Source organism: Callorhinchus milii, unplaced genomic scaffold (assembly GCF_018977255.1).
Source record: "Callorhinchus milii isolate IMCB2004 unplaced genomic scaffold, IMCB_Cmil_1.0 Scaffold13, whole genome shotgun sequence".
NCBI classification, from domain to species: domain Eukaryota; kingdom Metazoa; phylum Chordata; class Chondrichthyes; order Chimaeriformes; family Callorhinchidae; genus Callorhinchus; species Callorhinchus milii.
The window spans coordinates 15790230-15806629 of NW_024704754.1; the positions used below are offsets into that span (position 1 = coordinate 15790230).

At 45.4% G+C, this 16400-nt stretch overlaps 1 protein-coding gene across 1 annotated transcript in view; it reads right to left on the minus strand.

Moving 5' to 3' along the window:
* The window catches only part of tenm2a (teneurin transmembrane protein 2a), a 323556-nt gene that overhangs the window by 70242 nt on the left and 236914 nt on the right, over nucleotides 1-16400 (minus strand). The window contains 2 exon segments of the mRNA XM_042339902.1: nucleotides 3921-4037; nucleotides 14614-14852. Of these exon segments, the coding sequence (XP_042195836.1) occupies nucleotides 3921-4037; nucleotides 14614-14852 (356 nt within the window).

Genomic DNA, 16400 nt, shown 5'->3' on the forward strand with positions numbered 1-16400 from the left:
TATTATTATTATTATTATTATTATTAAAAACTCTCCCTAGATAGTGCAGGATAGGCCAAGACAGAAGATGGATCAGGATAAATCTGGATAAATAGATGGCGTGCACAAGAGCCAAGACAATGAACAGTAAGTAGTAATGGATCAGGCAATGCTTAGATCAGGTATTAAAAAAAGGCTGTAGATTGGAGCAGAAAGGGATGATTTGAGGAAAGTAAAACCACGCTACGTTACATCACAAAGCAGTTTGGTGGTTGATAATCCATCTGAATCACCAATGAGATTACCCCGAATGCGCTCCATTTGGAGGGATTATTGAACGGCAATCAATCGCTGCAGGTTCCTTGAGAAACCATTTATTTGCCGGTTAATCACACAACCAGCGTAGGTCAGGGGAGAAGAGTGTACGGCAGCAATCTCACTGAGGAGCTTCAGATGATTTTATGGACAGAGAGTAAAACCATTCCTCGAGTCAATGATGGCGAAATGATTCATCAAACCAAAGGCCACTTGTGTACAAATCTATCTGTTTGTACATTAGACAATGATTTGCTCTCCATGTCTCAACTCTGCCCTCCCCCCCCCCCCACCCCTCACATCTTTCCTACTCTACTCTTGATTGCCTCGCTTTGCTCTTTCGCTGTTGGTTATCAATTGCTGAGACAGAGATTCGCTTTGTTCCTCCCACGTCCCTTTCTGCAGCGGGAAGGAGCTTTGGTAACGTCTCAGGGAAAAGGGGTTAAGACACTATCTACGGTGCAAAAGGACCCTCCCCTACAAAGTGTGGTCAGGCCACCAGTTCAGCAAGGATGGACAGCCTTACGGACAACGCCAATAGCTTCGACAACCAACATCGCACTCTAAGTGGTGGAGAGCGAGGAATGGACCGGTCACCACTGAATCATTTCACTGGCAATTGTCAGGAGGGCAGGCAAGGGAAGGGATCGAGACACAGCGAAAGTACCAGCTGCACCAGGCTGGTTGGGCTGGAGGACAGAGGGAATCTCCGAAGGCAGGAATGGAGAACGAAATAAAAACCGATCTAGCGTTCTCTCAAGACGTAGCTACATTTGTTCGGCAAACTGGACGTGCGTAGGAGCAGCCTGACAACACTGCTGAGCCTGTCAGTGCCGGCCACATCAGCGGCACGTGGTGACATTTGCACAAGAGTACTAACGATCGGGTACTTAGCCTCTCATCGACGTGCAATCTGCCATTGACGACTGGGAGACGGAGAGCTATCAAAACTCGCATCCCTCCTCTCAGCCGTACTCAGAGATTCTAAAAGGAGCTGACTCCAGGGGGGTGGGAGGGGGTGGGAGGGGGAAAAGGTGGCCATTGCCATGGAAGATGGAGCAGAGGGAAAAAGTCTGGCTACTTTCCGTTTCCAGAACACCAAGCTATGTGGTTTTAGCTGGATAATTTCCAGTCGTTAACCACCCCCAACCCCCCCCACTCCACACACACACACTCCTCCCATTCTCCCCCACCAACACATAATCTCTGAGGTTCTCCCCCATGCCTGGCTCTCGCTAAACCTGCGTCTAATGCTCTCCAGGGTTAGGCAAGCTCAATGCCTCCTTAACTTCCATCCGGGGAGAGAGAGAGAGAGCGCACATTCCATTCCAGATTTACACGCAGACGTGGAATTCTGAGTCTGGTTTGGTTACTGCTCTGAGTTGTTCCTGAGACAACGCACTCCCTCAGCGACTGGCCTTCCGAGCAACTTTGCAGCCACCCAGATCATTGCATGAGCCGAGCCCTGCAAAATACGCAGTCAATCCACTTCACAATCTACCCTGCGAAGCGCTTTGAGACGTCTCGACGACGTGATAAGGCGCTGTATCAGATGCAAGGATTATTATTATAAACAAAGAGGTGGTGAAAGGGTTTGCGGGATTGTAAGGCAAAAAATCACTTAATTAAGTCTGTTTTAGTGCGGAATCCAGAATGCTAGTATAGATCCCTGCTAATTATATGTTTAATGCGATGTAATTTGCCCCTTTTTTTTAGTGTTTGTGTGCGCTACAATTGCCAGCTGTACAAATAGCTGCTTTATTGGGAGTTTTTAAAAAAATATTTAAGATAAATCCAAATAAATACATGAATATGCAAGATGTGATTGAGAGGTGGATTTCAATGAGAGGCTTATTTGTTTTATTCAAATTCTAGTTTGCATTAGAAAGGGAAACAGAGAGTAGAAGGAATGTGCAGTTCATTCAGAGCGTTAGTCAACAGCTTGCAATGTCAGAACACATCTAAAGCAGGTTCAGGGCTATTGCTTTCCATTGCAAAGTGCAACGGAAAATGAAGTAGGTTTCCTCACGTCAACTGCTGAGCAGCAGACACAGAAACACATCCCACACGTTATCTCAATGAACATAATAAATAGTAATCCTTGTGTTTGTTACATCAACTTTCTCGTCAGGAGGACGACCCAAAGTATTTCGCAGGCTAATAATAATAATAATTCTTGCATTTGTTATAGCGCCTTATCAGGTCGTTGAGACGTCTCAAAGCGCTTCACAGAATATACTGTGAAGTGAATTGACTGTATATTTTGTGGGCAAAACGTGGCAGCCAATTGCACACAGCAGGAAATATACTGGGTATCTACGGATATACTGTAAAGCGCAGTGACTGTGTATTTTGTAAGCGAACACAGCAGCTAATTTGTGCGCAACAATGTCCCACAAACAGCCATGAAGTGACCAATCAATTTTATTTGGGGTTTTGTTGGTCGCAGCACCAGGAGAGAGAAACTCTCTTCTCTTTTCGAATAGTGCCAAGGGATCTTTAGCGTCCATCCGAACAGATATAGACTGATAATTGTACAGGTCACATCGGCAATCTGTTCCATTCCCTCCCCGTCTGTAACTCAGTACCAGCACCTGCAGTCCCAGGTAGATTCAGACAGACGCCAAAACAAGAGACGAATATTCGACTACAACGTGCGCCAAAGGAGAGAAATCAGATGAAGGGGACAGCACTATTGTTCCATAGCTCTTACCCATTCATCGGACAAACTCTTTTAAACAACGATATTTCAACAACAAGAACAACAATTTGCATTTATATCGCGCTCCTCGCACAGAGTAGCGGCCTCAAAGCACTTGCTAATATATTTCATGTATTAAAAGATTGCTAGCAATTAATTTCTTAAATGTAAACGTTAAACTTATCAGGCTACGGTCTAGGAGCGGGGCGAGGGAAGGGGTTGTGGGGCAGTGGGGGGGTTAGCAGGGAAGGTGGTAAAAGCCAGAACGCTGTTCGAGGTTAAGAAACAGCTGGATGCTGTAATGGGAGGCCGGGAGGATGGACATTCTGCAAGGATGAGATCAAGTGGGTCAAAGAATCTTCTTCACTCGGAGCTTCTCTTGTGATCTTATGACTGGGTGGTGCAATGAATCACTGGACTGTCAGACAACTCAACAGGGTGGCAGGTTGGCACCGTTGTGTACTGCACTGAAAGAAGGGAACAGAAGGTTGGGGGAAAGACGCAAAGGCAGGGGGAAGAGAGAAATAAATGGTTCCTTTTGAAAACAATCACTGCGAACCAAAACCTTAGCGGGGGGTGTGGATGGCGGGGGAGAGGGGGCGGGGGGGGGGGGGGGAGGAACAGCTCATGCAGTCGGCTTTGCAGCACACATTCTCACCCTCAAACACACGGCGGGAGTGAGACACGGTGTAAATGCAAGCGATTTGGGGCGGAGGGGGAGGGTGTGGGGGGTGTGCAAACCCCAGAACGTCAAAAGAAAAGAGGCCTTTTGCGTCGAAAAGAGTCAAAGGCGGATACAACTTTTTTTCCTCTGCGTCAGATGAGACGTTGACCAAACAACATCAGGATTTAGGTGGAACGCGCTCCTTAAAGCTGCGTTACACACATAGGTTGAGTAGCACATAACGCACTGAAGATATATTACCTCTGCCACCAGATGGAGCTATTGTTACATCACTTGGACCTCCTGTTCTTACTCCTTTTTTAGACATAGGTTCCTCCGCCGGTTGAAGCTGCCAGTTCAGACCGAGCAGGTTCATTGCTTAAGTAGGGGAGGGAAAAAGATATCAGAAGTGTTCATTAATATTTTAGATGGCTGTTAAATATATATCTAATATAGAACGACTGCGTTTATGTCCCAGTAAGCAGCTTCTGCCTCGTCACTTCAACAAGCTTAGCAATAAGTCAGCGTCCAACGACCGAGCTGCCTTACCATTTCTCCGGGGCACAAGCACTAATGGCGTATGGTGGTCCCGGCAGGACAAGCAGCGGGAAGGCTTGCAGGACAGCGCGTTCAATGCCAAACTGTGCGCGGGTTTTCGAGCCAGTTCCGACTCCAGCAGCTACCCCCAACTCACGCTCTGGGGTCACCCAAAAGGCTTGCCAACCAACGCCTCATACTGTCCGGTAATTCGGTAAGCAGGACGCATCCCTCCAGGGGGAAGAGTGCACGTTCCATTCCAATCTATATCTCGGGGATCTGCCTCGATAGGTGGGGTGCGTGGAATTCTCGGTTTGGTTTGGGCAATTTCAAGCGTGGTGATGGGTTTCCCCATGTGTCAGACCGACCCCCACTCACCCAAAAAAAAATCCATTGCCCTGCTCTTTCAATAATCTGTGTGCCTGCCTCTCTTTATGAAATTCATGTCTGTGTTTTTTCTCTTCTATCTCTGCTCTATTTTGAGACACTGCAACTCTTGTATATTCATCAGCATTTTTCAGCTGTACCCAAACCCCCAGCACCGACCCCCCCGTCCCCAACCCCACCCACTCCCCCAACACACACACACACACACACACACACAGGGATATCAAAAGAGTTCACACGCTGGGTTTCTGGCTCCATATTCCATTCTCCCCCACTCTCTGTGGTGTTTCACCGTTCTGCGTGATATTACAAAATAATTTCCCGCACGGAGGCTCTCCGCTTCAAACTCCACTCCACTCCCTTCCAAACCATGTGTGGTTTGACAGTGCGGGTCCACTGTTTTGAAGACATGGTCTTAAGTGCCCTTCTGTTGGGTGAGTGAAATATGGCACTGCGACCCAGCACTTGTCGGCGTTGAGCACTGAGAGATGCTGAACCCAACTGCAAGGGCAGTAGGTGGGAGAAGTTGTTCAACTGATATTCCTGGTTTCTATGCTTTGCTCCTTTATCTAGCGCTGCGGGAAATCTTCAACCGCAGGTTGGATTTGTTATTTTTAAGGGCATCGCTTTGCGTCTCTAGGCATTATATAAACAGATGCTATTTCATAGCACGGAAGCCAATTTCATCAGCGGCCAAGGCAAGCATTCAAGCGGGGGTGAAATCTTTAATCCAATCTGTCCGTTTTATTGACCCGAGTGTTTGTTAAGACTCGTGAGCACACAGCAAACCACAACCATGCAAAGAAGCAATTGTGCCAGCTTCGCAAGTGGCAAGGGAAGAACATCTATATCCTCGCCCTCTCTTCATATGGCTTTTAATGGGTCTGGTAGCAAACTACCACCGACAACAACACCTTGCATTTATATAGTGCCCCTCGTGCAGTGTAGCATCCCAGAGTGCTTGACTTTCTTACTGGTATCAATTGCCACGTGAATTCGACAACGGCCACTTGCATGAACATTGCGCCCTTCACCTTGGGCAACAACTCAGAGAGCTCGAAAGGGCTTAGAGTGCAAGTAAAAGTATGGGGCACAGGTTGGCAAGAAACAAGGCTTGGGGATCCCAGAGTGTGTGTTGGGGGTAACTGCTGGAGTCTAACCAGCTAAAACCGCATAGCTTGCCATTGATATCACTGTCTGACAAGCGTTCCTGCTGCTTGTCCAGCGAGGATCACCCCACCCATTAGGGCTTTGGGTTGCAGGGTTAGCAGGAGCTGAGAGGGACAATTCTACCTCCAGTGACTGGTCTGCCCTTCCAAGTCCTGCCGATGAGCCAAAATAGCGGGACAGAGCTGGAGGGATATTCTCACTGATGAAGTCAGATTCTACTCCACATTCTGGGTCTGTGCCATTTGATGTGTTCAAGGCAGAGAACAATCCGGGTAAAGCACAGAGCCATTACTGAGCATAACTGAGCAGTTCCGATCTAATCTGTAAAGATGCACTTTGAGCTGTTTGAAGAGATTTCTCTGACCGCTAGGTCTGTATGCCTGCCTTTGAATTCACTCAGTGGATAAGGCTGTCATGCAGATTATATATATTACAGCAGCATTTTTTTCCCCCTTTTCGACTTACATTTTGCACTGGAGCAAATCTCCAAGTGTTAAAGATTGCTGGGTTTGTAAACGGCGTTGGAAGATGAAAGTATTTTGGCGTGCTCTGGGGCCACGGCTCTTATTGATTTTATAACGTCTTAACGTGCATCATTTCGCCCACAAAAGACACAATCAATTTACTTTGCCGTATGGTCTGTGAAGCGCTTTGAGACGTCTCGAAGACGTGACAAAGGCGCTGTATCAAATGCAAGGATTATTTATTGTTATTATAATGTCAGGGCGCTGAGGCACTGCTGGATGTTAGGACGCAGGGTCAGAAATACCGGAGGTTTATTCTGAACAGCAAACTGCAAGGAAATCCGTTCCCTCTCTCTCTCTCTCTCTCTCTCGCTCTCTGGCTCGCGGGTTTTTAATTTTTTTCAACGCCTTTGCTGCACTCTATTCCCTCTCTATTAAAATCACTCCCTATGTGACAGTCGAGGTGACACAAGGAGATATTGTATCCAGGTGTGAATTTCACCGGTACACGTGTGGGTGCCAGTCTCTCAGACACCCCCTCCCCTCTCCCCACCCTCCCATGACATAAACTCTGCAGAAGGCAGTGGGAAGCGTTATTGATTGAGGTGTAACACAACTGCGAAATAATTAATCCTGGGGGATAGCTGGATGCTTGAATCGGGTAATTCTTCACTTGGTTCTGATCAGGCGGGGAGGGGGTGGTGGGGGGAGAGAGGGAGGGGTAGAGAGTCACATGCTTTCCCTCAAATTCCCAATGGATTTAGCGCTGGTTACATATAGAGTGGGATAAGGGGAAGGGGCTTGGGAAATGAGAGCGCTGGTTTATTTTGAGACGGATTGGACTGTCCTGTTTAGATTGTGCCATGCTTGATGACTCTATTATGTCCAATTCCCCTTCAAATGGCTGCCTTAAATAATTTATTCCCTTTTTGTCTGTGTGGGGGGGGGTGGGGGGAGGAAGCAAGGGATTTTCTGCAAGATCCACAGCAATAAGATCCACATGCTGAGTACGAGATGCAGACAGCGAAACCCGCACGGCTTTGCATGTCTCGTGTTCAGATAATTAAAAGCCACAATCAGTTAACTCAAGATATAACAACTGCAGACCTGTATTGGGGGTGGGGGGGGGGGGGGGGGGTGGGGTAAATGGGGTGCAATGTGTATTTACACCTTATGTTCAGGGAACTCAAAGGAAATAATTAATACGCATCCCCAGAATATACAGCTCTCTTTTAATTTCGCAGAGGCACATATTTCAAGGAATAAAGTAACCAAATACCCTGCTTAAGAATGATTAGTTAGCTCGACTCATAAAAACTTAATTTGGTAGAAAAGAATGTAAGAACAGTAATGAACTCCGTGGAGTAAAAGGATGAAGAGTACATCATTTTGTAATCGTTATATGTCAGGAATGAGGCAATAATTGAAACAACACAGCGGCTGAAAAATTGGGCCATTTAACAGTGCAAATTCCGCTCCCTGAAAGACAGTCTGCTTGCCTTTCACTTCCTGCATTGTTTTTTCTTTCGACTCCAGTCACCTCAGCTCAATGCAAAGCAGTCCCAACGCACGCCAATATTTATACCAGGAAGTTTCTCTTTACTCAGAGGATAATCGACGACTGGAACAGGTTACCAGGAAATGGTTGAGGCCGGGACACTGGGATTCACTGATGCTGTGGTGGCGGGTGGGAGGGGGGAGACAGTAGGGTGGGTATTCTGGAAGGATAAGATCAGGTGGGCCGAAGAGACTTTTTCATCCAAATCAATCTTATAATGATATTAATAATAATCCCGGCATCATTAATTCCCAGGTCCTCTCGCTTGCGAAGCGAGTGCTCTCACCGCTAAGTTGCAGGACTCCATAACGTTTATGGTGGAAGGTTGGATTTTTATCCAGATAGTCTTGGGTTTAGATCTCCACTTGAAATGTCAAGCCTCTGTTTAGCAATGCCTAGTTTTCAAGCTCAAGCCCAGAAGAAACTATTCCAGAGGAGCCAGGGATAGGAGGAGAGTCACCTCCAGCATCCCCGAGGCCCAGTTAAATATCATCAGGTGGCTAAATTCAGAGTGTTTGTTAATTAGCACTATAGGTGTTGATTAACACTTTATCAGTTTTCACCATGATGTTCACTGTCACTATCACTCCAGCAGCTTATGTCGCCTGAACACTTCACGACTCTAATTCTTTTATCACATCATTTCTTTCTGAATAGTTGTCTAAAAAAAAAAACTCCATTGTTGCCAAGTCTCACTGAGGTCCAGGTTATCCTTCCCACTCAGCTCCTACTAACCCTGCAAGCCAAAGTCCAAACAGTTGTGATGAAAGGTCATCGACCCAAAACGTTAACTTGCTTTCCTCTCTCCATAGATGCTACCTGACCTGCTGAGTGTAACCAGCAACTTCTGGTTCTATTTCAGGTTTCCAGCGCCCGCAGCATTTTGCCTTTTGTCCAAACAGATAGGGTGGTCCTAGCTGGAGAAGCAGCAGATATACCTTGCCAGGGAATGCTTTCAATGGCAAGCTATGTGGTTTGGGCTGGTTAGACACCAGCAGTGCCCCAACACACACTTTTATAGCGCCTTGGGACGTCCTCCCGACGTGAAAGGCGCTCTATAAATGGAATCTTCTTGTTGTTGTTGTTGTTTGAGGTCTGCAAGCCTTGGCTCTCGCCAACCTGTGTCTAATGCTGTGCCCCTCCCGTGACATTCTCCGCTCCAGCTGTGAGTGTGGAGCTAAAATGAGTGAGCATCGCATAATATTGGGNAAAAAAAATCCAATTACTCCCAGGTATTTGCTGTTATTTTTGCTATTAAAGAAATTAGTTTGCATCTCATTTAAGGTTTAATTGCTCACAGAAGTTCATCGCAGGGATTCCCATAGGGTTCGAAAGTCCCTCGTCGCAACAAAACGAAACAGCACACTTTGGTTCTCAAGCCTTACCTCTCACTCCCAGGAGCTAACAGGCTACCTAGCAACCAGTAATTCCGCAGTTTGTCTCCCTATTTTGCCGCTGTTATTTTCCCTGCTGTACAATAAGCCGACGCGCCGATGTTTTTTCTTCGAATTTTACAAACCTCTCTTTGAACTGAGTCATTTTTTTTCGGTGGAGGGAGGAGAGTGGGGAGGGGGGGGGGGGTGGCAGGGAAGTGGCGGAGGTTGTGGGGGAACTTTGAGGAGAAAAGTCCTGTTATTGCATCTTTGGCTTTATCGTATTTACCAAGACAATTACAGCGCGCCTGCCGCCAGCTGTGTCCTTCAAAAATAAAGTCTCGGGACACGTGGACTTGCTGTAATCCCACATGTAATAGAAAAACTCAATTGTATTTCAAAAAGCACCAGTCTTCATTCCGATCTTTGTCTCTGTCTCCCTTATGTGATTGTTCGTGGTACGGGGTCAAGGTCTTGTTAGTTTTATCAATCACGATCACTATAACTAATTCAGGCCGTATGCATGGGTGGGTATTTCAAGGCCTGTCAGATGTGAGGGGAAGGTGTTTGTCGTTAGCAACAGATTATTGAGACAAATGGCGAGTAATCATCTCAAGTAAGTTATGGCTCGTAAAATGCATTCCTGCCCAGCCCCATTCAGTGATTAATTCTCTTCTTTCCTTACACATCTCTTCTTGGCACAAAACCCAGGCATAATTCCTCCACTGAAAGGTCAGTGAGACAATCTTTTCAAAGTCTCTGCTTCCAAATTGGATGTAAATAGGAAACGGGGAGATGGGGGGGGATATGTCTATCCTGAAATTGGTCTTCACCCACCCCCTCAACCTGTGTCCTCTTGCCTATGATTACAAATAGTTACACCACTCCTACTCTTGGGTTCCCCCAAGCCTTTGGCTCTCGCCTAAACCTGCGCCTAATGCTCTCTGGAATTAGGCAAGCAGGGTGTATCCCTCTGGGAGGGAGTATGCATTCATTCTATTGCAGACACGACACATGCAACTCTCAGTCCGATTTGGATGCTCTTAAGAATAGGGATGGGTTTGGTTTCTGCAAGTGTCAGACATCTGTCTACCCACAAAATATACAGTCAATTCAGTTTTTACGGTATATTCTGTGAAGCGCTTTGAGACGTCTCGAAGACGCGATAAGTCGCTGTATCAAATGCAAGGATTATTAGCATCCGGCTGACCNAAAAAAACACATCCCACCTAATCTTCTCTCCTGTACCACTCCATTCCTTATTGTCTCCGTTCACTTTCTCATTTACCCTCTGTACATTGAGACCGTTTACTCTGAAATCTCTGGATGGTGAATGAGTGGGTAGTTACATATAACGGGAGCCAATTATTAGGTCTGCTGCGTATGTGACCCAAGGTATTTAATAGACCTGCATCAGGATGAACAATATCACAAAGAAGTCAGTAACTTGGGCTGAACGACAGCTACTTTTCACGTAACAAAAAAATCTATAGACGTTTGTTTTTTTGGAAAAAAAAGTGTGTCAAAGGGGAACTTTGTATTAATCCCCAACCCCACAACAATAACATCTGTCACATGCATTTCCTTCTATATTGATATTTGCTCTGAAAAGTTTTTTTTGAAAAAAAACTGCACAATAATAATAATCCTTGCATTCGATTTGGCCCCTTATCACGTCTTCGAGCCGTCTCAAAGCGCTTCACAGAATAAACTGTAAAGTGAATTGACAGTTTATTTTGTGGGAAAAATATTCTGGGACGTTTTGCAAGTGACCCAAAGGAGCAGGACAGAAAGGTATTAAGAGCATTAAGAGCTTTGTAAATTCAGGAGCTACTTATATATAAAAAAAAGTACAACTAGACTGCAGTATGGCAATAATCAGCGGTGCGATAAGACGTGTACCTCCGTTCAGGAGACTGACCAAATCCCACTCGAAGCCTCACATGTGAACTATGCAATCAGCTGTACTGTGCCAGCTCTTAATCTCACTGCCAATCAGGCCTCGGGTCACAACCATTTATTTAAACTAATAACACATTCTTATCTTAATGCGCATTAGCGGAGTCCTGCAGAAAATTTAGTTGGGAGCACTCGCCTCGCAAGCGAGAGGACCCGGGTTTGTTTCCCGGGCAGGATGAAACTTTAGGCAAGTTTCCTCACTCCGCACGCCTCCAGCTGTAAGTAGGAAGTTGATAGTTAGTGGATTGGCGGAATGCATTCTTGGGATAATAATTTGGTCCCTCGATCCACAATTTTTTGTGGCTCATTGCTGTGCCTACAAAATATAGTCAATTCACTTTATAGTATATTCTGTGAAGCTGTTTGAGACGTCTCGATAACACGATAAGGGACTATATTAAATGCAAGAATCATTATTATTATAATCCTTGCATTTAATAAAGTGCTTTATCACGCACTCCATCGAAACATCTCAAAGCGTTTCACTGTAGAAATTGACTGTAGAATGCAAAACGACTATGTATTTGTGTAGGTGAACGTGGCAGTCAATTTGGGTGGAGCAATTAGTAATAAAATAATATTTAAGAAGGATAGTGAGAATTGGCAAAGCTTTGCTTTCCCTTTTATTAAAAAAAATACTGTCTCGCTTAAAGCCCATTTTTAATAATGAACTGAAAGATCTGCCCTGCCCAGAGGAGAGACACAGCACATGGTAATGACCGGATGCAAGTGATGAGATCTCAAGACAGCTTCTTGACGAGAGATATTTATCACAATTCGCTCCTGGCTCTGACAAAATCTATTCATGCTACGCACACATTCTGAAGCATGATTTATAAGTCAATTTGCATTTCATCTAATGGCAAGTGTGACAATAGAGTGTAGAAAAATATCTACATAAAGGGTGCAGATGCCTAAGTACTAGAGCTAATGTTAGCAGAAAGGCCGGGGTCTTATTTAAAATACAATTTACATTTAAACGGTGCTTTTCACGTTGAGAGGACATCTCAAAGCGTTTTATCCAAATTTACCTGAATACACGCCTTTGTAAACTTCAGTAACAACTAGTGAAGAGGATGGTTTGATTGAGGCCAAAGACCCATCCAAAGAATCAACTGATACAGTGGACACATTATCAGGTGCCTTGCTATAAGGTGGGTTTGCTCATAAAGCTCTGTTGGTTTTAAATGCACAGCTTCAATGCAAACAGTGTGACTGCGTAGGAAGTGATGCGGTGGTAATCTAACTACCTGGAAGTTGGCATTTTTTTTTGCACGGGAAGTGATGTCGTTGGTGATCTGATGACCCGAAGTGGGTCATGTTTTAACACAGGAAGCCAGGCAGTTTTCCGCGACCATGATAAGGCTCCTTTTATGAACCCAAGCTACAGCCTTACAACAGTTCGGGATCCTTTTCGATAAGAGTATCACCAAAGGGGTTTAACATGTCAGTGTATTACCAATGAGTTTCCTTTATGACGGGATTTATCGCCATGAAATAACGTGTGGTTGCAAAGTCACCCCAACACAGACCCCCTCTCAAGGATGACAATCACACGGGAAAAGTATATCAACTATTTTCTGTGCCTGGTGTTCAATGTCATTCCAAATAACTGCAGGTGGAAAAAGGTCTCACAATCACAGGGCAAAATGGCCTCATCCTTCTCTGAAAGACCAGGAGAAAAATAACCTGGCAACACGAGAAACAGAACTCGAAAAGATACCTCGGGCAGCTTGACGCTTGTGAAACACCACCCTATGTATTTGGGGTGGGGTGGGGAGGGGGGAAGCAAAACCCATACGCTTTAAAATGCTTTCAAATCCATCAGAAAAAAAAGACTGTGGTGCGTTTCTGAAACAAGGCAGGTAACAAATAATGGGCAAGTCACAAGTTGTGGATACAATCACTAGATACTGGTTTCAAGTTATTGCTGCTGGGCAGATCTGCACTCAAATTCATGACCTAGACAGAGTTTGTCAGTGGGATCTCTTGTTGAAACAATAGGAACGCATTCATTTCCAAATCCAATCAGTCTCCCTGTTCCTCGATTTCCGCTGTTCTGTTCTGACTTGTCATTTTTTAAGGTCTAGACACTGATCGTCATTCACCAAACCTGTGGGGCTTTGAGCGTTTAACAACACTGTAAATACACATCGCCAAATAAATGTACCAGGAAACAGAAAGGAACACATTCTCACCATTCACAGTCAGGGAATGTATCGAGAACCCACACTCTATTTATTTCCTTTACTTTATGTCAAGAAAATGTCGTGTGATCGAATGGCTTTTACAGTAACGGCAACAGTTGTTTTGGAATACCAAACAATCCATTTAGACATTTATGCAGCGTCCATCGCATCAGGAAAATGTCTCATAGCGCTTAGCTCTGCTGGCTAGGCACTCGAGCTGGGCGGAAAGAGACACTAGATTGAGAGATTAAACAAAAGGATTTGTAAATAGTGAATATGACACTTGGCTCGGAAGGTAATTTTCGGATTAATATTTATCTGGACGTGAGTGAGACGAGATCTCGGTTTAACGTCTCATCTGAAGGATGGTGTTCCGACATGGCAAAGCTCTACACGGCACTGTATTGGAACAGTGGTCTGGTTAGTGAGCACTACTCCCATCCCACTGTTTAAGTGAAGCCCCCCAAAAATTTGCTGCTTGTTTTATTTTCTACTCAAACATTGAATTGCTTCATCTGGGAGACCAAATAATTTGCAACGTCAGTGCAAAACAGCTTACAAATATTACTCATTGTTCATTGTTATTTCTGTCTCTCCTAAACTCCTAGTACAAGAAGTCTGTTGCAGTGGACGTGTGTTGATGCCGCTATTGTCTGTCGTGAAGCTGCAATCTGCTCTGAACTTGGTGTCCACCTTTAACCTTTTCTATGGGAGGATGGATTAAGCGGGTAAAATCAGGGCAGCAAATGTTTCAGATACTAAAGGCTTCATACACAGGGATTTCTAAAAAGAGATCCCACTTAATCGGATGAGCCGTGATTCTGCTGAATTATGTTTCTTAAACATGTTTTTTTTTAATGTATTCCCTCTTCTTCATGTCGGGATAATTCGCTCTCTATTGACCTCCCTTGGATCACAGGCCATTTCTCAGCTGAAAGGCTGAGCAGACAAAATTTTGCTTCCAGACCTCGGCCCGTGCCGTTCTGTGCAAACCGTCCGGAAAAGCAGATGCGAAGATTGATTCTCTCCCATTCCCGGCACTTGCCTGTCTCGGTTCAGCTCCCTGCTCCCTCCCCACGCTCTCTAGCCTAACCGAGATTGGGTATTCAGCAAGAAGAGTAACATGGACATGGCCTCGCATCCAACTGCACCAACACACTGCAAAGCACGCTTGGCGTAACGCACATTAAATCTATCAGCAATCTCAAAACAGTAGGGCCGATCGCTGATTCATTTTAAAAGCACATGCAAAGTCTGTGAGGCTGGTGGATGAACGGAGCCAGGCTTTATGCAGCATGTGAAGCGGGAGGTACCTACCTATGAAATAGGCCAGCAGTATGGCCAGGATCATGGAGGCCGTGATGGCCCCCAGCGCAGCACATTTCCAGCTGCAGTATTTGGAGGGTTTCTTGAGCTTGAAAGCATTTCGGGAGAAGGTGCTTCTGGGCAAGAGCCTCGGCGGTGGGGAATAGACAGTCCCGGACGTCAAGGGATAGCCAGGAGAGGACGTGCTGAACAGAGGGGTCGTCCCGGAAGAGGTCTTAAATAGAAAGTGCCTGGAAGAACAAAAGAACAGCCTTTAGAAAAGAAAATTCACTGGGTATCTCTGTGATCCAGCATCGCCCTCCTCCTTCCCGTCCTCCCAGAGTCCTGTAGCGTGGTTGTCAGCGCGCTCGTCTCGCAAGCGAGAGGACCCGGGTTTGATTCTCGGGCTGGGAGAAAAACCTTAGGCACGGTTCGTTACTCCACACGCCTCTGTTTATCCAACGGAATTATTATTGCAGGGATTATCATTGTAATTGTCGCTATTCTTTTTAATGCATTTAGCTCTGATGGTGCCTACTTCAAGTTCTTTTCCTTGTCCGAATACTAACAGTCTCCCTTTAAGATTCCAACATTCGGAGTACAGCCCTGCTTGCGCTAACCAGGTTATCTGGAAACTGATCCTGAAACTGATAGATTTTGTTTGTTGCTTCACATGCACACAGGATGCCTGGGAATTGCAGAAGTGGTCAATATTTCCTCATATATCGACCCCAAACGAGCAGATAAAACATGAGCTCCATGTAAATGGGATCAAATAGCAATTGATTGCATTTGTTGTTAAGGTTCAAACTGGTAAAATAAGGCTACATCATTGAAAAGGGGCCGTTGAAGGTTTAACATGAAGAGGCATTGGGAAGCCTCGACATGATTGNTTTTTTCTTCGTAGCCACCATTTTCATTGCAAATTGGGGGAACATCAATTTATCGTCGTGTATCAAAAATGATTCGAATTATGTTTTTCTAGTGAAACAAGTGGAAATCCAATCACCTCTGTGAGCTCCCACTCATGAGTCTTGAAATCATCCTGCGACCCTTCCCCCTCGATTCCCTACCCGCAACCCTCACCCTCACCACCACCAACAGAACCGGGGACTGAACCAAAACTGCACACTGCATGGGATGGATGGAAAAATGCGACGTGTGGTAATTATCACATCGCAGTATTTTGTGGTCCAAAACCATCCATGATCGGTGTATGGCCGTGAGTGTAAGCCACAAAGCACCAAGCTTTGACACAGTGGTTGGAAGCTGCACGCATTGGGGTTACCCATGATAATTATCACATCACGTGTCATATTTTGCCATCTCCCCCATGTGGCCTCACCAACCTTCTACATGAGGTTAGAATAATTGCTTTGGACTTATTAACAAACATCCCTTGAGATATATCTTACCATTTAATAGCTTTACTGATAACAGCTTCATATTAACTGGATACTTTCAAGTCAATAATTACAGGGAATAAAAGAGGGGCATTGGAGAGAGGATAAGGAGGGATGGGGGTGTGAGTGGAGTACAAACCGTGGCACGCACAAGTTAGTCGGAATGGCCTTTACAATCAATGTAAAAGATGTATTTATAGGTTTTAATAAGAAATAACAACAATTTACGTTTATCTAGAGCCCTTCGTGATAGATTGAAGGGCTTGAGGGGTCGCTTCAAACCGAGCTGGGGAGGAAGGAGAGGTGACCGTAGGCATGGTCGAAGAGGAAGGTCTTCAGGTGTGATCTGAAGATGGGTAAAGAGCGGACAAGGTGGAGGGATTGAGGCAGAGAGTG